Source organism: Nasonia vitripennis, chromosome 4, assembly GCF_009193385.2.
Source record: "Nasonia vitripennis strain AsymCx chromosome 4, Nvit_psr_1.1, whole genome shotgun sequence".
Classification (NCBI taxonomy): Eukaryota; Metazoa; Arthropoda; class Insecta; order Hymenoptera; family Pteromalidae; genus Nasonia; species Nasonia vitripennis.
Window position 1 is genome coordinate 4,517,456 of NC_045760.1, and position 27,260 is coordinate 4,544,715.

Genomic DNA, 27,260 nt, shown 5'->3' on the forward strand with positions numbered 1-27,260 from the left:
CCGCACGCATCACACAGGCGAATATGGAAAAAATGCTCTCGGATTTACTCCCGGCTTAATTGTGAGAAAGCTGTTTATCGAATTAAAACGGGAGAGCGCGACGAGCTTCGGTTGACGATTTCAGAAAAATCGACTTTCTGCGCGAGTGGATTTTTATGTTAATGCGTACACGAGCTCGAGCCGGATAATTTTTATCGTTAAGAGCTTTTTACACGGGAGTCGAACATGAGTGCAGCCCGCCGAAAAGTCGTAAACGGATAGCACAATTAAAACCGAAAGTACATCCACACTCCAATTATCTGTAACAATATGTGAGTGCAGCGAGCGATGCCTAATCAGCTAATTTACAATTGAAACGAGAACGACAAGCCGCGCGCACCAAAACACAATCCGCTCTGAAAAACGAAAAACACACACGTACACTCGGGGGCACACCTCGATCCGAAAAACACGACGATCGTCAGGCTGTCGAAGAGAGAAAAATAAAATTTAAAACAAGCATCTCGCGGGCACCTTTCCAATCGAGAAATGGGTCAAGGGGCGTACGTACAAAAGGCATCGCGCTCGCAGCTCTCGCGCGCCTGAGGAATATATCGATCGTCTCCTCTCCGTGGGATCTTCTCCGTCTCTCGGCGTGTATCCCAAGTTTCGCAGCTGAAAAACCGCGAGCAAAAAGGGAGTCGAGCCAGACAGCTCGACCAGATCGAAAAAGATCGTCATGCGACACATCGCGAATAAGTCCGGTAATTAGAGGGCCGCGACAAGTACACAACGCTCTATACTCGTCGCTATCCTCTTCTCCGCTTCTCTCTCTCTCTCTCTCTCTCTCTCTCTCTCTCTCTCTCTCTCTCTCTCTCTCGCGCGCGCGCGATCGAGATCGGATCTCGGAGTGGCGCGTAGGACGACGCGAGAGAGCGTGCGCGGATTAATTTGCTAATTAGGTCCGATGTATGGCTAATTATTCCGCGCGCGCGGATGCGTTCGTTTGTCAGTAAGTACAGCAGTCGTCGCGAACCGAACGTGGGAGAGAAAGCGTGCGGTGTCGATTTTTCGAGGTGTCGACGACGCGCGATTTTCGACGGCTTTTTTTCGCGTACACCGCCAGTGTGCATTACAATTCGGCGCGAGGGCACCCAGCAGCAGCCGGCATGTATAAATAAGTCTTTTAATCGAGCCTGGCACTGCTGGTGTGTATAAGGGACGCGACAGCTTTGTGTTTTTTTTTTTTCACAGCCGCGGGGTACAGGTAAATGAACATCGGCAAACTCGCTTAATTAGCGCCGGCGATGAAATTCTCAAAAGCGTCATAAAGTACCTGTACCGCGTATATGCAGCATTATAAGTAAACGCTGTAGCCGTGAGTTTTTAATTGAATTTATTAAAACGCCCGCTAATTACGCCCCGAACAATTATAACACCGCTGCAGTCACTCCCGTTGCAAGAGCGCAGTAGCTCGGCTGCCGGAGCGAAAGCCGCCGCGGGGTATAATCCACACACACGTGCGGACATAGCTCGCGAGACAATGAGGCTTTTTGTTTATTGTAGCCGCAGCGCCTCCTCGTCGCAGGCGTGCCTAGGTGTGAAAAAGGATAATAATATAGAGTTACTCGCGTGCGGAGAGCATTTTCGCTGCACTACAAACACACCGCTGCTACTACGGCCGAGAGAGAGAGAGAGAATATCGCTGATCCCTTGCACACTGTGCTACACGTATGGACCCCTTTCGCTCCGATGACGTCCCTTTTCATCCGCGAAGAGACGAACCTTTCTTCGCTCCGCGAGGTGAGATCTTTCGTCGAGGGGGTCGTCGCGTATTATTCCGGCGCGCGAGCTAGTAGTACAGTTCCTTCTTTCTCTCTCGGAGCACAGGTAAGACGAGCTGCACATCCGGCGCACCTCGACAATGAGATATACTCTCTCGCGCGAGCAGCTCTCTATCCCATTATGAGAACGTTGCGTGCACAGTCACAACACGCGCGCGCCGGGAGTTAGAGAGAGACCTGCTGCTCGATAGCACATGCACGCGAGAGAGAAGAGTCGATGATTGCGGGCAGTAGCTTTTTCGGATTTTCTCTTATTGCCGCATTAGCCCGTGATTATACCGTCTGCGGATGCTAATGGGGTAATTGAAAAATTGAGCTGCGCGAAAAATTTCCAACAGCCATAATTCACACTCGTCTCCAATCGGATTCCCATCGGTTATACGCGCACCTGGCTCCTCGCACTTCTTCAAAGCAGCGAGCGAGTGTCTAGGAAGTCCAACTCTCGTCCCCGATTCTCAGCTCGAGTAGGTGGATTTGCCACTCGCTTGGCACTATACAAGCTTACACCGCATTAATACACGGCTCGGCTGAAGAGTTCTCTCTCGCGGGAGAGAGAGAGAGAGATAGTCGGCAGTATAGTAGCTAAGCGCTAAGCTTATAATCGATGGCCCGACATCGCGACTGAGCCTACACGTGTTTCGCATTCGATGTGTTATACGGATAGAGGAATGACAGCGTCGAGCGCGATGATCTACGGCGCCTCGGAATTTTCCGCTCGCGCGAGCGCCTGATGCGGCTCGATTAATTATTGCGGAAAAAAGAAACGATGGGACACACGAGGAAATGCCGCATAAGCGCGATCGATACACGAACCGCACGGGGACTCTAGCGAAGTGTTAATTTTACATATGCGCTAGGAGGGATTTTTCGTTTTACATGCGCGTGTGACGCGTTGTTATCGCGGACGTTTTATAACGAGTCGAGAGAACTTCGTAGGCGGATATGAGGCGAGTTTATTTCTGTGTTAAGCGTATAATGAATTGGGATGTTTGGTCGCTGGCGGCTGGATGGATTATATAGATACGCATATACTTGGGTGGATTCCAACGGTTTCTGCGATTAGGGTTTTCATGACTTTTGGCGCGCAAATTACTCGACGCGATATCCTTATTATAAAGAGTGTTGACAACGATTAATAATCAGGTTTAAAGCCAACTCGGAACACTCGGTTACAACGCGATAGTACGAGCAATAATCGTCCATTGCGTAAAAGCTCAAGACTAACGCGCCGTGAAAATCGAACAAATATTTATCAATTACGCTGGAAAATTATCAACGCCTTGTACGCATAGCTCAGCGACAATCTAAACTCCGATCGCGTCCCTTCTCGGCAGAAGAACCTAGCTGCTCATTACACTTCACGGTAGTGGTGTTGTATAGCAGTAGCATCGCACCGATAATCTTGGCGAGCGCCGATTAAAAGCAGCTTAATTACAATCTCTCTCTCTCTCTCTCTCTCTCTCTCTCTCTCTCTCTCTCTCTCTCTCTCTCTCTCTCTCTCTCTCTCTCTCTCTCTCTCTCTCTCTCTCTCTCACCTGCCTGCCGTGGATGGCAAAAAAGCTCGCCGCAATAAGGAGAATCGCGGAAGAGCGAAAAAGTGCTATGCCGAGAAAAATGCTCGACGACGACGCGAATAAGGCTCGCAGACGCGATAGCCGTTAAGCCGACGCGCGCGCATGTAGGTAGCGGTTTCGCGCGCTATCGCGTTACATTCCCCGCGAGCGCGATAGAGAGCGGCGGCGACGAGGGGCCGCTTAATTGTGTGGCCCCAATGACAAGGCGAAAAAAGGACGAGTGCGAGCGAGAGAAAAAGCGCGTCGCGCGTGTATAGGAAGTCGCTATCGTCGTCGTTCTCCAGAGCGATAAGAGCTCGAGGTATGGTTCCTTCGTTCCGTCACCGCCGAGAGCGAACCGCCCAATTAATAACCCTAGAGTGTACGGAGCAAGAATCAGCTCTCGAAGAGCGTATTAGGCATTGTCGGCGAAGCGCTAACAGTATTATACAGCCTCGACCGATCGAGAGAGACAACTCAATCAGGAGCGCGGAATCGAGAGAAAGCCAGCCGAGCGATAAGTTCGCGCATAGTCGATTAAGGGCCGCCGCGGGCACCGAGTGTACGTGTACGCGCAGTATACACGCAGTCCGCGTGTGTAAGTATCCTTGACGGGAAAAAGCGGCAAGGTCGCGCGCATACTTAGATCGCCGATGCCGATATAGCGGCGCGCTGCTCCTGCTGCATATAATTCCCCCCTTCGAGCTCTCTATACCTCCTCGGGGCATGTGTACACACACACACATATACGTATATGCGAACGAACGGAGCGCCGCGCCGCCTGCTGCTCGGGAGAGCGATGCCGGCTGTCCGTCTCTTCTGTGCGATTCAATTATACGAGAGAGAAATTCCGCTGATTACCTTCGTTACTTTGGTCGAATGTGTCCCTCTTTCGAGCTTGTAGTAGCTTTCTCGCGCTGCACGTGGAGAAAATTGAAGCTACGAAGCGCTGCGCTATTATCTAAGAGCGACGAGACAGCCATATACGAAATCAATCTCGGACTATTATCGCCGCCTGCGATCGTACAAAAATTCTCCGCTAATCATCTTTTCCATGACGTTTGTATTGCCTCCTTGCGCAACAGGCGCAGCACAATAAATTTATTGTCCATTGAAAAGTGATTTTCGCGTGCCGAGAGCTTTAAAATCTTCCGATCGCTCGTGCATCATTGCGCTCTCGCGTTTTGTCATAAATTATTTATGAGCGGCGACTCCGCGCACGATAAACTATACCTTTATCCTTCTATATAGCATAGGCATTATAAAGCGCGCGGATTTTGACTGCGATGTGCGTTACTCAACGCAAAACTACGCTTATGTAAAGGCGCGCGTGAGAGAGCCTGCGCGCGCTGAATATTATCTGCGCGGAAAAATAAAACAAATACAGTCCCGCGTGCGCGCGAAGGGATGAGAGAGACACGCACGAGATCGAAAAAAGTCTGTGTCGAGCGGTATAACGACGAGCTCGAGAAGTGGAGGGGATGAAAGGCGAAAGGGTCGCGTACGCACGAGGCCCTCGATCCATCAAAGTCAGTCAAGACACCCCTTCCTCGCGTTTCCGCGTGTCTTTTTCTTTACGGGCCGCTCGATCCTCTCTCGCGTTGGCCCGATTTCATTTTTACAAGCGTGTCCAATGTCTTCGAGGAATACATTACACATGGCGTGCATAATGTACGTATAACGCGAAGCTTTTGAGGTCTGACGTTAGTAATTATGACGTGATTTCAAATAGCGCACACAGATGCTCCTCGATGATACACCGAGATAAGACACATACACACGCACACACCGCGAGGCACACACGTTATAAATCAAACGGTATACGCGAACCGATAGGAGAGCTCGGCCAGTTTATAAATCAAGGCTCGTATCAAACCGACTGTGTGTGACGGAGGGAGTGTTTTAAAACGGCTCATAATCAGCCGGTGCGGATCCAGCGTTATAACTCAAAATCCGCTCGAGACGCGATGTGAAAAAGAAAATATCGTCGTGCGCGCGCGGGAACAAATAGTCATTATCTGGATGTAAAATCGTCTCTCCCCGTTGCTCAGCCCCGTAAATTACGCGCAATTTCCGGTGATTCGCGCGGCGCGACAAAATTTTTTCCCCCCATAAAACATAATCACGCTCTTGCTGCTCTCGTTGCCACAGCTCTCGGCTTTACGAGCGGCTGGGGCGACTCAATTCAAAAAGCAAAAAAAAAGACCACTACTTGCGCGCAGGCTCGTCGCGAAAAAGAGACGAAGCCGAGCGCATGTGTCCCGCGTATACACACACAGCCGAGAGCGGTGTGTCTATTAATTACGCTTCTCTCTCCGACGTATACACTCTGTGTGCGCGACTTATTTATTTACTTCTTTATTATTCATTAATCAATCAATAATCCCGGCTCCAGCGGGCCCAAAGTCATTGGCGCGCTCTGCCCCCTTGCGATAATGCAAATAAAGTCGATAAGCGAGAGAGCACAGGCAGCAGCAGCGAGATGGCCGCGAGCTTTAATAGACTCGCTCTCTCGCTGGCGCGAGCGACAAATTGCGCGAGCGCACGCATCAGCCGCGCGCAGCTTGTATTATGCAAAGGAAAAGTATATCCGAGAGCTTAAACGCTAATTACTCCCTTCGGGCTTGATTTTTTCTGGTTTTATGCAGCCGCGCGCTCGAGACGATCGATCAACGCTTATGAGCACGTCGCGCTTCGATTAACGCGGATGAACGGCTGCTGCCGCTGCGAAAACGCAAACACCGCTAAAGCTCCTCGAGTTATGGCGCCTATAGGATAAACTCTCCGCTGTGCGCCGGCGGTGTTTAGCGTTAGGTTTTGCTCTTATGCAGCTATGAATTTATATACACACACACGCGAGAGAGAGAGAGAGAAGGCGCGATTAGGAATGCGACGGTTTAGATTGGCCGCAATTGATCGTTTTGTTCTTGCGATCATCGGAATGCGCCAATACTAGCGCGTGGTATATTGGAAAATTATACCTCGACGCGACGGTGCAGTTATAGTTGAATGATAAAATCAATAACTGCGAGACGCGCCAGGGTATAACTCTCGCGCGCGTAGCTCTCGTCCGAAATAAAACGATCTATATATATACAACTAAATTTATCACCGGAATAAAACAAAAAAAAAACACGTCGCATCCGTCGGAGAATTAGCATCATGCCGCTCGGGATTATACATATTCGCGGGAGGGGAAAAAAGCCGCGCCTCTGCATTTAGTCGCGCATTACCATAGACACGTGTAGCGCTCGTGTTCGTCCGGTCGGCCCTGCAAAAATGCCTTCCTTTTTAACCGGCCGACACTTTTCCGGAGGAGGAGAGAATCGCGTGCCGTCACCGCAGACGAGGGAGCGTGGGCGAGTTTATTAAAATGCGCGCACGACAGCCCCGCAAAGACGTGCGCGCGAGCAAAAGGGCTTCTTGTATAAGAGCTGCTGCTGCCGCTGCTGGGAGTCGCGTGGACGGTACTCGAGCTGAATACTGAAGAGCTGCTGCTGCTCTTTGTTTGATTGTTTTTTTGCGGATGCGGCAGAGACGTGTCTTGCGCGAGCGCACGTGAGGCGAGATGACTTTCTGATTCGCGGGAAATTATCGTCCTGTGTATACGTTTGCTAAATTACGCTGACAAAGTCGATTTTTTCACACCGCCAAAGCCGGACGATGATCAAACAAATGTCGAAAATTTAAGTAAAACAGAACCATAACAATTATATAGCTTGATCGGCCCGATAATAAGACAGCCGCGGCACACGTGACACAACGCTATATGTACACTTGGAGCCAATATTCTGTTAAGGGAATTGAAAAAGCGCCAACGCGCCACCTATCTTCGCTAGCCGGGAACTAGAGAACCAAAAAGTTCAAGCGATTGGGGAAAGCAGACCAGTCCAAAACTGTTTAGTTTTACGCGACGTCGTGAACAAAGTGGATACCAGCGAAATCGCGGCCATTACCGGCTTTTCAATATACAGGCGTCGAGCATTAGCATTTAACACCTAGATTACGCTTTTTCCTCGACACCTCTCGATCCATAATACACTCGACTCTATGCAGCGCACTCCCTCTCGCTCTCTCTATCTGCATAATTCGGCCAGAGATACCTGCAGCGACGGCCGTTCGCATAACCGAGCGCAGCTGCATGCATATGTGCAGTGCGGTGCAGCATTCGCATACAGTCTCTCTAGCTCGAGCGATAAAAGGCGCCAGAACAGCGGAGAACGTATCGCTCGAGCGGCCGTTGTCGACGGCCCGTGTAGATAGTGCCGAGTCATTTGCCGTGATTTGTCCATTGTTCATTCGTGCATGGACAACGACTTTAGCCGCGCTCATTGCTCTGGAATTATGCTTGTTACCGGCGCGCACTTTTACTTCCGACTTTTCGAGAGACTGCATATACACGAGAGAGAGAGAGAGAGAGAGAGAGAGAGAGAGATATAGGTCCGCGGAGAAATTAATTTAACGCGCGCGGCTTGCAACACACGCGTCGTTGTTGTTTTTTTCTTCTCTCCACCGCGCGACTCTTTTTTCCAGCCGTCCTTCGATCAGATAATGCACACCGAGCTGTGTATACATAGTAAAAAGGAAACGCATAGATATGTAAGTATGTGTATGTATGTACACTCCGGGAGCAGGGCTGTCCGATTCAGTGTTTTAACGAATCGATCGACACGCTCTCGGGGAATGAAATCGAGCGCGTTACGTATCTCCATATAGCTGCACAGGCTATGTTACCGCGTGTATCTCTTTTTTCTCTCTCCTCTCGCGCGGCTCCTAATTGGACTTCCGCTGCGACAATGGCGCGTATACACATATAGGCAGCACGCATCGATCGGCTGCGGCCGATATAGAGCCGACGGCGGCTGAGTAATTTCGAAAATGCGACCGCGCTTTCTTCTCCCTCTAGCCTCGTCACCGTAAACGAAGTAGCAGCGCAGCCATTTATCCGAGCGCTGATCTCGGTTTGAGAGAAGAGCCGAGATAGGCAGATTTCGGATGCGCACGACAAAGGGACACGAGGCGCACGCATTCCGTTACGCGTTACCGGACATCTCTCGCCCGATGCGAAGTCAAGGGAGAGTGACTTCTTATGTGCGTTCCTTTTTTCTCTCTCTTTCTCTCCTCTGACTGACAGAGGAATTTAAAGCTGATGGACGAGGGCAGACGCTCGAGAGGTTTATATACAGGGAAACGGCGCGTATCGCTGATTTTCATCTCTCGAACAGTATTATACGTATACAGCGTGGGACATCGTCGTGCTGGGGCTCGTCGCGCGGAGAGAAATTTAATTTTAAGATCCGCTCGTGTAATCGCCCCGCGACGATTATAAATGCGCGCGTGATCCACAATGCGGACTTTCTTTTCGAACACGTGTATCAATAATCGGAACGCGAGAGAGCCGCTCGAATATTCATGTATTCGATTCATAATTATTTTCATACATATCGTAACGCTTTGAATAAACATCTCCGGTACGCGGCTCTGACGCTTTATACGCGTAACTTTATCAATCAGCGAAATCCGCAATGACGAGCGAGCTGTATGACGGATGTTGGTCGCGCACAACCTGTTAACTGGCCGCTGCATCGAATCCAAGAAAAGAATCGCCGATCTCGAGTACTTTACCCTCTCGGGGAGCGCAAAAAAGACGTCACTCTCGCAGGCAGCTCACGGATATAATGAAATCTCCGGACGATCGTCGCGAGCAGATTAATCGCTTCTTACCCCTTCTCGTCCGTGCGGTAAAAAACTGCACAGGGGGTAGGAGAGACGGAGTGAGGGGGAAAAACGAAGGTGTGCAGACGAAACAAAGGAATCCTAGGACGCGAGTCACGTACGCGATATCGGGACGGACGGGAGTGAGAGAAAGAGCGAAGCACGCGCGCTTTTCGGAATTCAGCTTTCGTCGACGCGAGTGTATGCCGCTGCTTTTTCCGACGCGCCGGTTTTTCTCTCTTTGCCCTGCACGTCTTTTTCCCTTTTCGAGTTAGAACTTTATCTCCGAAGCATCGCCGAGGATGCCTATACGTATGACATCACGGATCCAAAAAGTTCGTGGCCTTTGAGTTTCCCATCCCCTGGTTATATCCTCGCGGCTTTTTACTCGCCGCGCGGCTCTCGCGGAATCGAATTGAAAATCCGCGCACGCGGCAGCTGCAGCCGATGAGGAAAAAAGCTCTCGCGGCAGATCGGCGGATGTGCGTCGGCTTCCCACAGGAAAATACGCTCTTGTGTGCGGCTGTGGCGAGTGTGTTCACCGCAAGGGACGCAACGCGGCGGAGGGAGACGATTAATTGGCTACCGCGAAATCGCCGATTTTGCGCGTATAGTCTTTTCCAAGCTTGAATTATGTCTGCCTTCGAGAGAAAGAGAGAGAGAGAGAGCTGAGGATGCAGGAAGCGTCCTCTAATTCATGCGATTTTTCTCCCCAACGACGACGGTTTATTTTTCTTTCGGGCTTCGTTGCGTCGTTCTTTTTACTCCAGCTCCTTCGGTCTTTATCTCCTCGAGCCTGACTCTGAATTTCATGAATTTATAAGGACACCCGCGGCTCCCGGGCTTTGTTAATTAAGAAGTGCGAGTCTCGCTCGATTGGCTCCTTTTTTCGTGCGCTGTGTGGCATAAGGGGGGAGTCGCTCGCGCGCGCATTTTTCAGCGACGCGAAAAAAATATCTTCTTTAAATAACGATTTCTCAGCGCTGTTAGCCTGTTATTAATCGAGCTCCCCCTGAAAAATGGGATGAAATTATTCTTGATATTCTCGAAAATTGAATGAGTTGGTTAGAAAAGAGCCTTATTTATGGCTTGGCTATACTAGAGGAGGATATTCCTCGTGTCGTTGGATTAAAATTTTGCGGACATCAATAAAACTCGGCTCTCTGCGCGCGCGCGCGCGCGAGCGATTCGAGGAATGCCATTTTTAACCGTAGCCATAATTCACATTGTTATGCGCATGCGTGTGCGCGCTTCCCTCGAGAGAACAAACCTCCGCGACGAAAATGTCTTTCCTTTCGAAAATATTTATAGTTTACAGCGAGATCCCTTTTCCCGCAGCCAAGATAGTTAAGCATCAGTCGAGGTTCATCCATCCGTGAGAGAAAAGAGGATCGACGGATATACACTCAGTGACGCGCTAATGATCGATCGGTGAAAAGTCGAGCGGCAACCGCGCACACGTATACTTATTATACAAACGAGCTTCCCTCGAAGAGGAAAAAAAACACGAGCACCAAAGTATCTCGGGGGTATATATATACAACGTGAGACCGCCCTGCAGTCAGTGTCATGGCGGCGGCGGCCAATTGGGTGGGCACCCGTTGCGTAGGTAGTCGTGGTCGTCTCTCGGCGCAAATACAGGATGCTGCGCACGGATATAATCAAACCCGGGAGAACTACTCGCTCTCTCTCTCTCTCTCTCTCTCATTCTCGTCTTCTTCTTCTCCGCAGTCCGGACGTGAAACCCACTCACGTGCGCGCGGAGAGGAGAGGAAGAAGAAGAAGATGAAGAAGCCAGACGAGAGTAAGTTCACAATGCCATTTTCTCCCCGACGATGCGCGAACACGCGCAGAATGGCATCGGAAGCTGCAGCATCAGCGCAAGGAAGAAGAGGAGAGACAATGAAGACTTTGCTCGCGCGTATACGTATAGCCAAATAAGACAGCACGCAGCAGTGATCGTCGCAGCGGCGGCCTATGTAAACAGCCGAGGAGAAAAATATTTGCACAGGATAGCGCGCGCTCGAGTCTCTCATTATCGGGGCAACTCTCTCAGGCTGCATCGCAGAGAAGGGGGGGGGCAACGGTTCCTTGTCCAGGTGCAGGTACCCACCGCCGCAGAAAGAGAGAGAGAGACGACGATAGAGATTGATTCGACATGCATAAATTAGAGAGGATAAAGCTTTATTCCTCTCCGCTCCGATGCGTATATGTGTGTGTGTGCGCGCATGCACGCATGCGCGAGAGGAGAATCGGGATTGGCACCGAGATCGCGGGATTGGAATCGGGATGCGTGATGAAGGAGCGAGAGAGACGGTGAAGCATTAAATTGATGACTGTAGGCAAAAGCCAAGGGGTCTATAATAATTAATCATCGTATGTAGATGCGCCTGCGTGCACCGAGTCGGGGGCATACGCTCCTTTTTTGCGGACGACTTTTTTTCACCTGATTTTCGTGCACACACACTTCGCTGCACTTCGTGTACGGAGATCGTAACGTTCCTGCGCTCGCTTTACTCGCCCGAGTATGCTACAGTATTCGAAATTGAGGCCGTTTTACGTATGTTTTTGCGGCGTGTTGCAATCTAATCGATCAAAGTTGTAGGTATTTTACACACACGCGGTCATATCACAGATTAGATCCGTATCAGCTTTTATACGCTTACGTCCACACACTGGAACCGACGCCAGGGCAAATTTACAAGCGCATTGTCAGAGAGAAATCCCTCTCGGCCGCAAGAGCGCACACAACCGTCGCAATAAAAATCATCCGCAATAACATTCACGGGGTTCCACAACGCGAGCCAAAAAAGCCTCGCTAAAGGAACCGCACGCAGTCCACGCTACTCGCGCGTGTTTTACGAGCACAATAAAAGTCATTCGTACATCTGAATTTCGCGCGCGCGCACGTGAGGAATTCCCGCGCAAAAAAGGCCGGCAGTTATTTCGACGTCGGCTTAGAAAGTCCCATTCGCGACGAAGGCTTTTCACAGATGGTGAAGAAGAAGCTCTCGTTCGCGCTAACGCCCGGCATCGCGTAATCGAGGACGTAGAAAGCGCGAATCTCTAGTGCGCGAGGCCGTTTTTGTCGAGGGCGCGCGCGATTTCGAAAATATCTTGATGAATCGATCGCTATTAAGCTAAGTAGCATCGCGGAGAAAAATGATGTCTGCGCGCGCGGTTATATTGAATAGAAAACGCGTGACGCGTGTATAAGTTTGCGAACGAGGAAAGCTGTAATTTTATTGTGTCTGCGTTTTTTCTTTTCGACTGAGGGGATATTCACTGTTAGGTAAATTACTCGAGATGATGGCTGATGGTTTAAATAATGCCGGCTTTGTCTGAAAAAAACGTCCAGTCGGTATATTTATCTTCGCGCAGACACTGTCTAACGTATTCGGATTATTTCGATAGTATATATTCAAACGCGAGACATGACAAACAATTTAATCCTACTTTACGCCGATGTCTTCCTCCTTCGGTAATTGAAAACCTATAAGTCCCGGATTCAAATTGAAAATCCGGCGACTCGAGTATGATAATCAACGACGCGTACAATATTAAGCAAGAAAGTGAAGAAGTGCATATAATAGAAAGGGGCATGCTAGAAAGTCTCTCTGTGTAGGGGCATTTTATCGGTGCGCGATTGTAGACACGCATCCGGAGGCGAATCTCGTATAGCGCCTAATTTTTCTCGCGGCTCGAAATCGACATCGGACAGTCGGTGCCATAGCCGCATATCGCGTCAGTATCTCCGTGAAATCGGAGACGAAGCTCGTCTCTTTGCCTCGACGTGGGTGTACACGTATAGGAACAGGCGGACGAGTGAGATTATCGATGAAACGTCGAATGAGAGATAGCCCGAGGCTGTGGCCGCGACGTCGTTTCTCGAATGAAGGATCGAGGGTGTCACCGTGACCGAGCCCGGTTAATTTCCTTCCACGACGCGTCACGGATTTTTCCTTTTTGTGATGCCTCTCTAATTAGGCTGCGGTCCTCCCGTGAGAAAGTTTTCTCGGCCGAGATGAGAAATCAATCGCGCAGTGCGACCGAAGCGATACGACATTTTTCGGAATAATTATACACGCCGCTTACCGCGCGCGTGTAATTCGACATTGGTGTAATAAATTTTAAAAACAGAGTATCGCTGTACCCGCAGCAGCGGATAATGTGGCCCAACATAAATCAACGCAATTAGGAGCACAAATAGAAAGCGCGTATACGTATCGCGAGCCAGATTGCCTCTGGCGCCAGCGATAATTAAACCTGGCTCGCATTCCTAATTGTAATTAATCTAATACACTCAACGCTGCATTGACGCAGCGTTTCCGCGCGGACAAAGCAATTTCATTAAATTATAGCAGCTTTTATACTCTTATCTAACCAAGCCGTTCTTTCCACGTGTTGCAGAAGGCGCAGTCGCAGCGAGGAGGATCCTGGCGTCGTGCAGGTCAACGAGGACGGGCAGCAGGTGCCAACTCCTGGGCAGACTTACACCCGTGATCCCGACGACGCGGAGGACGAGCAGCAGCAGCAGCAGCAGCAGCAGCAACAACAGCAACAGTTGCAAGCCGCCAACGGCGGCGGTGATCAGGAGCAAGCGGCTTCGACTGCCGCAGAGCAACAGCAGCAGAACGGTAGCGACGATCCGGAAGTACAGAAAAGGGTCGCCGCGGTGCAGGTGCAGGTGCAGGGCATGGAGGGCGACTGGCGGGCCTACTGCGAGCACCCGCTGTCGGTCGCCACCGCGGCCATGCTCAACCTCCAGCAGCAGCACCAAGTCACGGCCGTCGCCGGTCATCCGGCTGACGAGGCCAGCTATGTCTACGAGTACTACACCAAGCTCCCGGACAAGGCTTCCGATGTCAAGCTGCCGCCTACCCACGAGCTTTGGTCCACGTAAGTTGATACACCGTAAAAGCGCGTATAATGTGTATGAGAGAGGATTCGAGTGAATTAAATAAATGCTTTCGTCGAGTACGTTATGTCCGCCGGTTTGCGTTATCCTCCCGAGCTAGTCCCGCGGGGGAATAAAATTTACGACGTATAAAAGGATTTAGCCGAGAGTGCCTTCCTGCGGAGCTTTCGAATTAATGCGCAACAAGTAGACTCGTTACACAGCGCGACGTCTTCCATAATATACGTGTGGGACGATTTTAATGTCCGACGCCATTACGAGCCTAAAATGATACTTAAGATGCGGGCGACGTACAACTACAGCGCGCGCGCGCGTAACGAGAACCTTAGAATTCGAAAATCGCAAAACCAACACGCACCAACTCCGTAAGTGTCTTCTCACGCGCGCCTGACCATTAACTTTCGAGCACGCGCGCGTGTATATGAATTTCCGCGAGAGCGAAACACCGAGCGCGCGTAATAATGCGAGAATCAATGAAAAATACAAGCGCGTCAACGCGAAAACCTCCCGGATGTGAGAGGCTACGTCTTTTCCTCTCTTACTCGAGAACTTTACGTCCTCCTTGATGTCGCATAACTCAGGAAAACGACTGTATACGCACACGCTTCTTCTTCTTCTTATACTCGCCTCCCCGGCGCTGAAGTTTTAATAAGCCGCGACCTTTTAATCACTTTAATACCTCGCGACCTCGATCGTAAAGCTGTATACGCGCGCGCGAGAGAAAGCCAAACGAGCGCTCGAGGGGGAGAAAAACGTGCGCTGATGGGGAGACTCGTCCTGACTTTGCGCTCGATCATTTCGCGCGCGCGCGCGCACTGGACAACCCGCGGAAAAAAGTCTCGATAACGAAATTTCCTGGCATTTATTATGGGAGCTCGTGGCTCTGATGCGCGAGGGACATATGATAAATTCGCCGAGTATCCAGCCTTATATACCACTGGCTCTTTTCAAAAAATCGCTTTATACGCGGATCCTGCGCGAATGGCTATTACGTACCGTTGATTAAGGCTATTTTGTTCGGAATTTATTGTCCGTGCCTCGCAGCGATTCTCTATACGCGAAATTGATATGAACAATGCGTCTTCCGCCGCGCACCTGCCGGAAAAATCGGTACGCACAGGCTGCGTAATTAAAATGCATCAATCGACTTTATTTATATCGCAGGCAGAGATCTCACTGGGCGCTACAAAAATATTTTCGATGCATAAGATTCTGTTTATTTTGCCGGGGAATCCATCAGTATTCATTCGGTCGTGTCTCCCTCGTGCACTTTTTGCCCGTCTCAACATAACTCATCTTCTTCATCCTATTAAATAAGCAGCCGAAAAAAAGAAGGACGAACTCACGCGCGCGAGCGAGCGAGAGATCGAAAGTAAACCCAGCTGAGCCAGCGGAAACAAATAAAAGTCTTTCTCTCTCTCTCTCTCTCTCTCTCTCTCTCTCTCTCTCTCTCTCTCTCTCTCTCTCTCTCTCTCTCGCTCTGCGTCTCTGCATAAAATCTCCCTCGCGCGCGTATTTTCCTCGGCGCGTACCTGCGCGCGCGTAAAAGGGGCCAGTGTTTACCGGCGCTCGGTAATTGATACAGTCTCCTCGTTCGCTCGCGCGCGCATACATTATGTTTTCGTCTCGGGCAGGTGACGATGAAAATTAGATTAAAATCCGTCGGCAATGCGCGCGACGCGGGGAGATGCTATCGCGCGATCTACACTCGCGCGGGAGACGCGCAGACTCCGAGCTCGCGAGCGGGAGAGAGAGAGAGAGAACGAGAGAGATCGAAGTGGCGAGATAAAGCGGGAGGGAGCAGAGTAAGGCACGTCGTATGTGCGCCTCCGGCGATCCTTATTTCTCCCTCTCTCTCTCTCTCTCTCTCTCGCGCGCGCACTCGCTTCTTTTTTGTGCACGCGCGGCTGCAGTCGCTTTGAAATTCGTACGTTGAGGACGTTCTCAAACAGTAAATTACAAAATATGCTAAGCGGCCGATATAAATCAAAAGTGCAGGGACCGGGCCGCGAGAGTTCGCACACTTGCGCGCCGGCTCCGGGGGTAGTTATGCTGCTGCTGTGTGTGTGTGTGTGTGTGTGTGTGTGTGTGTGTGTGTGTTGTGCTGCGTGCAAGGAGGGCAGGGTATAAGGACAGACCCCCGAGGCAGCCGTCGCCAGGAAATTGGGGTGAGTCGAAGAAAGAGAAGCAAAGAGTTTCCAGGGTGCGGAAGCTCGCCGGTGATCGACGCCAGTTTGCAAACCCGGCAAATGGACCGGAAGACACGGCCCTCGCGCGGCGATGCACATTATGCACCGCGCTCTCTTATACAATACATCACTGCTCCAATTTCGAATGCGGCTGTATTTTGTCACGTGAGACTTTTTGCGTATTCGACGTTTTATCACGCAAAGCGCTAAGATCACTTGTCGCTCGGCGCTGCACGAAGCTCCAAATTGAGATATAAAAATGCGATAAAAAGAGCGAGAAACACAGTAATCAAGTCGAGCGAAAAATCAAGCAAACAAGCCATTACGTCGGCGCTAAGGCGGCGCTCGCTTGCATGCGCATGCAACGCGTGGGTGCAGCGAAACTGCTCTTCCTCCCGAGCGCGCGCGGCTCCTTATACCTCGACTCTCCCAGCGCGTAATCACTCACTCGTCGTTCAGACGTTTTACGAGCCGACGTTTACGATCGAGAGACCGCTCGCGCGATGCTTCCCCATCGCTAAACCAGACTCTCTCTCTCTCTCTCTCTCTCTCTCTCTCTTTCTCTGCCAATAAGACTGCACCCGCGAGCGTAAATTCGATGTCGTATCCGTGTACTGCTCGAGTTTTAATCGTCGCCTCGCGCGCGGTGGAAGAAAGAAAAAAACGAAAAACCGAGCGATAATTCACCGACGAATCTCATGCGTGCGCTTGCGTATACATTACGCTGCAATTATACGCATGAAATTACGCGCGTGCGGCGGTGGCTTATCGCGATGCCGCGCTCAAGAGCCGTGAAAACGGTTTCGTTAAATCACCGGCTGTTCTCGGAACGACGTGCGGGGGGAGAAAAAATTCCACGCGTCGAAAAAATAAGTTGTTCATTGTTCCACGTTCGAGAATCTACGTGGAATGACCGTCGCGTCGGGCTTTTGGTGCGCTAACGATCGTGCGTGTTATTCCTTTTGTTTCCTCTTATCGCCCGGCTATCTTGCATTACCCGCTAATAAAGCATGCATTTCCTACGTGAACCTACATTTTTATGGAGGATTTCTTCGCTTTTTTGGTTTCTCCGAATCCGATCCGATTTTCGTCATCGTCCCTCTTGCATTCCGTAACTCCGCTCCAATTTTTAAAACGTTTCGCACCTTGCACATCCCGGGGCAGCATTATCTCCGCAATGGCTCGGGCTAACCAGCACGCCACGCAGGAATTCCTAGCAGAGCCGAGGTGCAAAACTTCCAGATCGTAAAACGCACGCGCTCTCTCGCGGCCTCATTATTCTCGCGGGGGTCAGCTCCCCCGTGATCCTCGCGCGCTGCGTTCCGTTTTTCTCCACTACTATACATGCGCGGCTCCTTATACACGCGCGTAATCAGTCAGCGGTGATCTCGATGCTTGCACATACAGCTCGCCTCGTCACGTCGTAAAGACGGCTCATTCGAGACACGTACAGCTTAGCCGAGCGCTCTTTATTATATTTTCGTGCGCGCGCGCGCGCGGGCCGCCTTTGTCTCCCCTCGCATGCACGCGATATGATTGCTCGTACAAAGTCTAGTTGCGCGCGTATATGTTTATTATATTAAGTGTGCGCGCGACGATTATAATAATGCTTTCCGCGAAGACGAAGCGGCGGCGCGTGGCTCGCTGTAGGAAACCGGACCGTCAAAGAAGTGCGCGCGCGGCCCAAAAACGCGCGTGCGTGCGTGCGATGCCTAGTCGACGGCTTCCTGGAACGAGTAGGCATATACAGTGCATGGCTTATGTTATAGAGACAGTGTCGTTTTTGCGAAGACCCGAGAGAGAGAGAGAGGCACTTAATTAACGCGGAATTTCATGTTTTGTCGTTTTTTTTTTACCTACCGTCGAGGTCCGCCTTGATATGAGGGATCGTCGCGTCACTTTCCCACACCTCTGTGGAAGCGGGAACGTGCTGTAGGACACTGTGTAAATATAATTGCGAAACGGAGGGAACACTCGAAGGTGTTTATGGGACACGTTTTCTGGCTACTGTTGCGCTTTTATTCCGACTGCTGACCGTGCGACTGTTCTTTTTCGTGACTCTTGTTCCGACCAGTAGCTGGAATCGCGTGTGACTTTTATATCGTCGCTGCTCGAGGTTAATTTTGTCTAAATTTAGAATCCAGTCTTGGAGCCGTACAAATGTGTTTGTTCTATCGCACTTTTATTCCTAATGCATCATGCGTCACTGCAAACGAAAAGTTAAAAGCCATCGCGAGAGATCCCCCCACAACGTCACAGGGAATCCCGACTGATGCGCGCACCTTGTAAACAATATCTCAACCGCAATCGGGCGCGTGCGCTCATCTCCTCGCGACTAGTTATGTTTTTCTATATTCGTTCCGTCCCGCCTCAACCAACCACTTCTTCGCGCCGGAAAAAAACCCGCATCAGCAAGAAAGACTAGGAGCCAGCAAGACACTAGCCTCGCGACGGGACGCGTTTTACCGTAAGCACTGCTCTCGCGCTTTCGGCATATCCGGTTTGAGAAATCCCCGAGTGCCGGTTTTCACCTGCGACTGGTCTCGTCGCCAACGACGACGACAACAACTAGTACCCGTATACCACACGGGGGTCAAAATGCACATGCGTGTAAAACGAGCTTTTACGACTACGACCCCGAAACGACCTCCTCCGCGCGCCGTGACAAATAAGAGCGCCTTGACTTTGAGAGATGGGAATTTTTTTGAATTTCTCATGCTACTTGCTTCGCGCACGCGACGCGGAAAAAAAAGCGAATGAGCAATTGTGTATGGGCGCAAGTGCGTTGAGCTCCACGGCTATTACTCTCCGCGAGATTTGCATTTTTAGGCCTTTGCAAGTTTTTCGAAGTGTCGACTAGATTGATGAGCTTCACTCGAAGCGAGACTCGTTCTGACACCGTGTATTAGCAGGATTTTCATATCATGCCTCGGTTGTTCTCTGTTTCCGCGCTTCCGTGCTCTAACGCATAATGAAATTATTTTATACTCGTGACTAACGTTATGAAAATTTTATTTCCAAGGAAGCATTCGCATGTATGAGTATACACGCGGCGAACGCTGCCGTTTCCTCTGATATGCGTGCGTCAAAAGTCATAATTTGTTTGCAAATTCAAAGCAAACATTCGCGTGCCTTGAATGCTCAACGCTGTGCTCTCAGAGATTTTTATCGCTCCAATACTAGAGACGAGATGAAAAGTTATAAAACGACAAAGGATTTTTCGAGAGGGAGAGAGCGAAGTAATTTTTTTCCTCTCCGAGCTCATATTCAAAATTCGCCTTACGTGATTCAAATGCTGAATGAATTTTATGATGGATACGCGAGCGGATTAGAAACTTTTTATCTCCTCCAGATTCACGTACGTCCGTACGTCTTCGAATATTGCGCACGCGTGACTCCGTTATATTTGCAAGCCTCTTATTCAGCAGCTCAAAAACTCTTCAAAATCCGGCTCACTCGAACTCGCGAAAAAGTGCACTCTTCGACGTATCCCAATAAACATCTCGAGCCGCGCGCGTCGTCGACCTCAGTGTCTTTCTCCTCTATACGCTTCTTCTGCTCTTCTCCTCGTGTTTGCCGAGGAACAGACGTCTGCGACGTGTATAGGTGCGACTTTTGACGGGCGTCGCTCTTTTGCCTCGGCCATTATCGGGAACCATGCGCGCGATGATTCGCGTTATTGTGAATTTTTTTCATTTATATTCGCGCGAGCCAGCGAGGAAAAATGCCTCGTTCGGATTTTACAACAACGGAAGGGAGATATAGTGAACGATTATCCTCGCTTCACTCCTCCGCGCTCGTTCTCCTCTTTGGAGAGGAGAACTTTAGTGTCGCGCGAATGCACATTCGCTCGATTGTTTAGAAAAGTTTCTCGGTTATCGTCCTTTCATACGCGACGAATATTCGCGAAATTTTTCAGAAATAGACGTGACTCAGCCGAAATAAAACGCCAGAATTAACGCCTTCCCCTCTATAAATCTAACACAGTGGCGGCCGCGTGTTGGGATCGTTAATTTTATCGCACCTCCTCCGCGCGCAAAAGTGCGAACTCTCCGCGTCTCACGACCCGAACTTTGGCTGCAATCGCGCTGCAATAAAATTCTATACGTATACCCCCTCCATTGCAGTGTATCGTCGAGTATATGTCCCTTATATACGGCTGCATATCTACATATCGTAAAAATCCGTGAGCTGCAAGACGAGCCGGCGAAGAGTGGAGAAAGGGCAGAAGTATAACGCTTGGTATTATGTGAAGTAGTTAACATGTTATATTTAGCATGATAATGCGCATCCACAATGCGCGGACCCTTATAAACTGCCAGCAGCTTCTAGCGCGCATACATACCTACCCCACGGTCAGATGCTCCCGTACAATGGGGGGAGCTCTGCCTCCTCCCGTTTTTTGTTCATTCCAACCCGCCGATACCTGATCTCTCCTCTGCTCTCGCGACTGTCTCGCACCTGCGTTCCATCGGCGGCGTCGTCGCCGTCTCCAAGGAGGAGGTTTCGCGCGAGCGGCTTCGAGAGCCCCGGGCTATGGGCCCTCATGAATTCGGCTTAAATGAAATGGATCTCTCTCGCTTGCTCTTTCTCTCGTTCGATTTTCATAATGCAATGCTAATCCGCGAGATACGTGACGTTTCGCCGATGCGCGCGCTCTCGCGCGTGTGAGAACGGACCGACGACGACTGTTTGGAAAGCGCATATAGCATGTACGTTTGCCTGGTGAATGTGAACGCATGTGTACATATGTACGTACTCTCGATGCATAATAATTCTGAGGATGCGTGTTATTCTCTCGTTCGACAGGGGCGTGATGGGCCAGAAGCTGCTGGTGCAGGAGGCGCCGGCCGGCGGAGCTACGCGCATGGAGACCGGCAACGAGGGCTCCGGCGGCGAACTCCACCACTTCCTCCACCAGTACAACCAGCAGTCGCACAGCCCGGGCCAGGCTCTGCAGGGCGGACTGCCGATGCCACTCAGTCCGCAGTCGCAGCAGGCAGCGATCGCCGGAGTGAAGCGCGAACCCGAGGACCTCAGCTCCTCGAGGACCGGACAGCAGTCGGCGAAGAGACACAAGCAGAACCAGCAGCCCGACAGTCCCACGCCGCCGGGCATGTACCATCATCAGCACCACCAGCTGCAGGTGAGTCGTCGACCTTCGTATTTTTATGCAAATATATTATTTTACGACTTGTATACTTACATAAATGAATCATGTTCGCAGTACGGCAGCCCGTACGACCCATACGGCTCGTGCAGTCCGAGACTGCAGACGACGTACACGTCAGGCTCGTCGAACAACGGCAACGGTGCCAACGGCTCGAACAACGGCCCCACGAGTTTGCACCAGGAGGCGACGGCGGTCTACGTCACAGGCGACGCGTTGCCACCCCTCGTCTCCTCGGGCTCGACGTCCCTGCCCACCTCGACGGCCTCTTACACGAGGTACGAGGTCGTGCCAAGCTCCTACGCCACCACGCACGCTATCCGCTCGTCATCGAGCAGCAGCAAGGTGCTCACCGTCGATCTGCCCAGTCCGGACTCGGGTATCGGCGCCGATGCCGTCACGCCCAGACAGGATCACCATCAGCCAACCGCGCTGCATCAGGTTCGTTGCACATCTGAACAAGACTCCGCTTTTTCTTTTGCAAAGACGAGTCTGATACATATAGGCCATATTCCGGAATTCCTAACGCGATAGAGCAATGCCTCGATTAATTAAGTGTTAAATCGCTGAGATAGACGAGAAAACGCAAGAAAATAGACGCCGGTGGCAACTGTACATTAATTGAATTTAGTTAACGGACTGTGCCGAGTGAAATATATTGCAGGCAGTTTTTGCGTATACGCGTTGGCGTATACATTATACGCACTTTTAATAGATCGCTCGTTTCGAAATTCAATCTCGCGGGGATCTAAAATTAAATCCCAACAGGAGTAGCAGAAAGCAATTAGCAACCAGGCCAAAAGTGCCCCGCGCGCGCGCGCGCATTCGCAAATATGTGAACGCATACGTTCGTGACGTATTACCTAACGAGGCGTACAAGCTATAAACACGTCGATACATAACATCGGGCCATAATACACATTTGTCTCCGAAGCTAAAAGTTGAAGCTGTACAAGCCTCGGAATGATAGCCGACGTAGTCTGACACTTTCACCTAATTATGCACGCGAGCTCGCCTTCCTCGGCGAAAAAATGCATCTAAAAACAATCCCTAATCGAACGCGCGGCACGACATAGCCAGAGACAGTGCAAAATCGACACGTCCAGCCCATATTAGTCCCGCGGGGCGAACAGCAGCTGCGGAGAGGAGAAAGCTCGCGATCGCGCACACAGATCTCTCTCACTCCGCGGCTCTAAAGGCAGATTTGCTCTCGACGCGACCGGCGAAGCGATTAGCAGGCATTTCCTCGCGCCCGACCGAGCTATCGATCTCGATCGCCGCGCAGATACCAGGCCCGATAAAACCGCCGCCGCCGCCGCCGTCGCTGCTCCGCTGAATGAGCAATCGAGAGAGAGAATGTATATACCGTGTGTGTGTCGCACTGCAACTACTCTGTACCCGAGGACTTAATGTCGTGTGCTATCGCAAAATTCAGCTGGTAGCGATCGCGTTTTGAGATCTCTCTGGCGCGACGTTTAATTGCTTAATTTTCTTAATGGCCCGTGCAGAGCTAAAGGACACTGCGCGCTCTGATGTATGCGTTTAATGTCCTTGCCGGACAGCTCGTATCGGCCCGCGCGGCTGTTGACCCGCGATCGCGCGCACGCGGGTTAGAAGGATTGAAGATTTATGCGCGGTGATAGCCATCGTGCGCGACCGACAACATATTGGATTTCGCACTTTTCTCGTCGGGATCGTGAAAATATTCATCTAACGGTAAGGCCGTGTCATTGCGGGCGACGCGTTTCGGTCGCCCGAGAGAAATATGTACGTACCATTCCGTTCCCGCAATGTAGATTTAGGCTTGCGTGAAATTTTCGATGTATGCCGTACATACGTATAAACTTGTAGCTTTTTACAGGCACTATCGTCGAGACATATAGAATGTTGCTGTTCGCTTAATTGCCCCACACGCGCTGTCTGAATTTTAATAGAATTTCCCTTTATATAAAATTCGACATGTTTATGGGGGGGGGCTTAATCTTAATGAAATCTCCACTTTTCCACACGCGTTCAATTTCAGATTGTACAGTGAAAACCTCGTATCAATTTCCGACTGTATGTACCGAAAGTTTCAATATTGCAAAATAGCATCGAGATAAGAAAAGCGTCGATCAATCAACTCGTGACTAAATGTTTTTCTTCGCTTCACAGTCGTCGTTCGACTACACGGAGCTGTGCTCGGGTGGCGCGGGCTCGGGTTCGGCTGTTGTCCTCGAGGGCGGCACTGTCCTCCACCACCAGCCACTACAGCTGCAGCTCCAGCAGGGTCATGCGCAGGCAGCCCAAGTACAACGAGGTACCGGAACCCTCGTGGCCAGCGGCGCGACGACCCCCAACTCGAACCCCAACCCACCAAGGTCGCGGCCCTGGCACGACTTTGGTCGACAGAACGACGCCGACAAGATCCAGATACCAAAACTGTGAGTATATTATTCGAAGTTTATTTTTAGCATGTATTCACTGCACTGCAGATACGTATAGAAGTAATGAAAAGGTGGCTTGATTGGAGTCTCTCCCGTGCTGCGCGGCCATGAATAAAACATCGGGGGGAGAAGTTATTCGCGTCAGAAGAAAAAGTTCGTTCGGCAGCTCTATAGAGGAAATAGTTGTAATAGCCGATGTCGTTATGCAGTAGCCGGTTGAGACAGTTAAAATAATAGCAATGCCAGGCAAGAATTTCGCTACCGCAACGTGCATGTGGGGAGAGCGCGCGATTGCCGCCCCGGCTGCCAAGCGCTGGAGAAATATTTGATTACCACTTGATCGAAACAGCATTTTTCCGCCATTATAGAGAAAACATTTGCTAATCTGAGCCGGTAATCTATATTTGCGCGCTGTATCTATCAAATTATTTGCCTCATGCATATTGAACACACGAGAGCGCGGTCATTGGTTTTTTTGTCATTTTGGCCTGCGTGCGAATTCCCCGCTGAGTATAAGCTTTACAATAAGGCAGAAAAAGAAGTCGCGCGATCGGCGTATTGGTAATCGAGACTTAATGATTATAATTAATAAGAATCCTTTTCCCGTATCTGACCGGGTGGACGTTATTGGCAAGCAACGGCCGCTATACAACATGTAAACTCGAGCGGAAAATTTGAATTTTTCCCGTATAACAGAGTCATAAAACGATGATAAACCAGATCGTTTCTTATCAAGCCCCATAATTACGCAAATGAGCCGTTCGCCGCTTGTATCGCTGAGATAATCTCAAATCCAAGCGGATCTCCAGCAACGTGTAAGTATGTATAAAAGCATCGAACCGTGAGTTTCTTCTCAATATGATCTCCCAGCATCGACAAGATCAAAACAAAAGACGTAACGCATTATCAAGAGATTCAACGCATTCTTCGATCTCGCGCTCGAACACAATCCAAGAACGCCATCGCCTCTTGCCTTCATTATCGCTTGCGAAATCTCGAATTCAATTTTTTTCCCCCTTAGCGGGGCGTCGCTCCCATAATCCGCGGGGGAATTTTCGCGGCGTAGAAAAACGAAAAACGAGAGCGGATTTTCGATTAAATTCAGCGAGGTCTTATTCTGCGCGCGCGCGCGCGCGACACGTGAAATCGCGAAACGCCGTATATACACTCTCGCGCCTATCTTAAATGCACACATTCTCGCGTACAGCTAAGTATATATCTTTCGCCCCGATAGGTGTGTATACGTACACACGGAGACAGACGCGCGCGTATGGGTTGCACTGGATTTGCATATACGAGCGCGGCTGCAACGTGTGCGTAGAAGCGTTATAATAAGGTCGAAAAGGTAGGCGGCGCGCGAACGCGCTGTTGCTGCTGCTGCAGGACGTTCACCCGCGACTGCTACAGTCGGCTACTACACGCACTTATCTCAGAGCGAGCGCGCGCCGCCGTGTTTTCCTGTCGATGTATGCGTGTCTCTGTGTGCCTGTGCGTATGTGCCCGAGTCCGCAAGTATCTGTCGCGCGCGTATATGCACGTCGTGTATCGTCGACGATCTGTTCAAAAGTGCGCGCGCGCTTTTTCTTGTCCGAGCAATATTAATACGTTGCTCAAGGATTTTGAGCGCCTAAATGATTGATCGAGCGCACGCATGGTATAACTGTCGCGTTCGATGAAATATCGGTTAAGTCTCTCGCGAAAACCGGTTATCGAAAATTTTGCTATTTTTCCGATTCGCGGAATGTATCGTGTAGATATATATGCATATAAATATATAAAACATTCGCGAGCGAGAGAGAGAATACGCGCAATCCTCGGCAATTGCCCGCGGGAGGAAAAGGGAAAATTTCGAGGAGGCGATAATGGATTTGTCGTGTGTACTGAAAAAAATTATCTGTGGGATTCGCGCGATAAGCTAAGTAAGGCAGTGGAGGTGCTTAATGTCGTCGAGTAAGCAGGCGGTCGCCTCTCTGATAGAGACGTTCAACTTCCTTCGGATAAAAAAAAACGAACACGCCGACAATTTGTCTTTTTTTCCACCGAGAGAGCTGCCTCTCGCAGATAAGCGGACTTCCTGAGGGTGTAAGCGCGCGACGCGAGGGCAATCGAAGAAATATTAAACGATCTGCGCTTGAAAATGAGGGCCGTAATTTATGTTCTTACGGAAAATTAAGCCTTTTTATCATTGAGCGCGGCTGGACTTTTTACTCCTGGTAAAAACACTTAAAACCTCATGTTTTTCCTTATTCCTCGAGTCAATGCGGCAAATGCCGCAAATGCGTGTTTAGGACGTTTCACATCGTACCAAATGCGCGCTGATCGAGCGACATTACTCGTAATTTTCCAAAAGTCTCATCCGAGTGAAACTCGAACGAAAGCTACGCGATTTTCGTGCAAACTTTCATCTGCTCGATCCGAATCGTCTCCAAGTCACGCCTTTCGAATAAAACATGAGCTCTTACAATCCACAGAGGAGAGAAAAAAAAGCCGCGTCAAATCCGTAAGAACAGCCTGAAAACGGAATGTCAATCGCCCTTAAAACAGATGATAATTGCTCGCCGACAAGCCAGCAAAAAGCCGAACCAATAGTCGCGCGGAACTTTCTTTTCAAGTTTTTCAATGGCACGCCCAACGCTCTAACGATTCTCTCCGGCTGTCGATCGTCAATTTCTCGATCGGCAAAAATACACGCGCGCGCGCTCACACACAGAGGGGAGAGATCGAGGCGGCCCCGCGGGGCCCCGCCGCGAAAGTCATTAACGATCTTTGTCCTTATCCGGCTCTTATTTTTGCTCGCAGCTATTCGGCCTACGGCTTTAAGTACCACCTGGAGTCGCCCATCAGCACCTCGCAGCGCCGCGAGGACGACAGGATAACCTACATCAACAAGGGCCAGTTCTACGGCATCACGCTGGACTACGTACCGGATCCGGACAAGCCTCTCCTAAAAGCGGGACAGACCGTCAAGGTAAGAACTCGCAGCTGATGATCCGTATTGATGTGATGCACACGCGTTTACTCGTCTGTCGATCGCGAGAGTTGCGACTTCCGTGCGCGCAACTCTTTCATGTGACGCTGCTTTTTCTCGCCTCCAGCATACAGTGAGACGAGTCTACCGCGCGCGACGCCTGCGGCCGGCATTTTTGCCGACGGACGTTTTCTTATTTGATTTTATCATTTAAGTCTCGCTGGTTTTTTCCTTCTATACTTGCGCCATAAACACCGTCGGTAGATCAGAAAATAAAAAGACGCTCGACGAGCAGAGGCGACTTTTCGTAATTAATTTTATTTACTCTCTAATTTCGATTCGCATAAATGTATGTGGCTGCGCGTGTGCACCAGACGAAATTATATGCATTCTGTAAGGTAATAAGACGATAAGGCACTTATCGTCGTGGAATCGATTAACATGCGCGTTTCACATATATAATAATTATTCAATGAATCACATAAATTGAATCATACT

The 27,260-nt window shown here is 50.3% G+C and overlaps 1 protein-coding gene across 9 annotated transcripts in view; it reads left to right on the top strand.

Annotated features, from left to right (window-relative positions):
* Nucleotides 1-27,260, top strand: part of LOC100117117 — an 82,299-nt gene that overhangs the window by 44,720 nt on the left and 10,319 nt on the right. For all 9 annotated transcript variants that reach the window (XR_512630.4, XM_016985446.2, XM_016985447.2 and 6 more), the window contains exons 4-8: nucleotides 13,502-13,990; nucleotides 21,008-21,344; nucleotides 21,426-21,809; nucleotides 23,523-23,791; nucleotides 26,594-26,762. Coding sequence is in view for 8 of the 9 variants with exons in the window: in XM_016985446.2 (XP_016840935.1) it covers nucleotides 13,502-13,990; nucleotides 21,008-21,344; nucleotides 21,426-21,809; nucleotides 23,523-23,791; nucleotides 26,594-26,762 (1,648 nt within the window). In the remaining variant the exon portion in view is untranslated. The remainder of the gene's footprint in view (nucleotides 1-13,501; nucleotides 13,991-21,007; nucleotides 21,345-21,425; nucleotides 21,810-23,522; nucleotides 23,792-26,593; nucleotides 26,763-27,260) is intronic.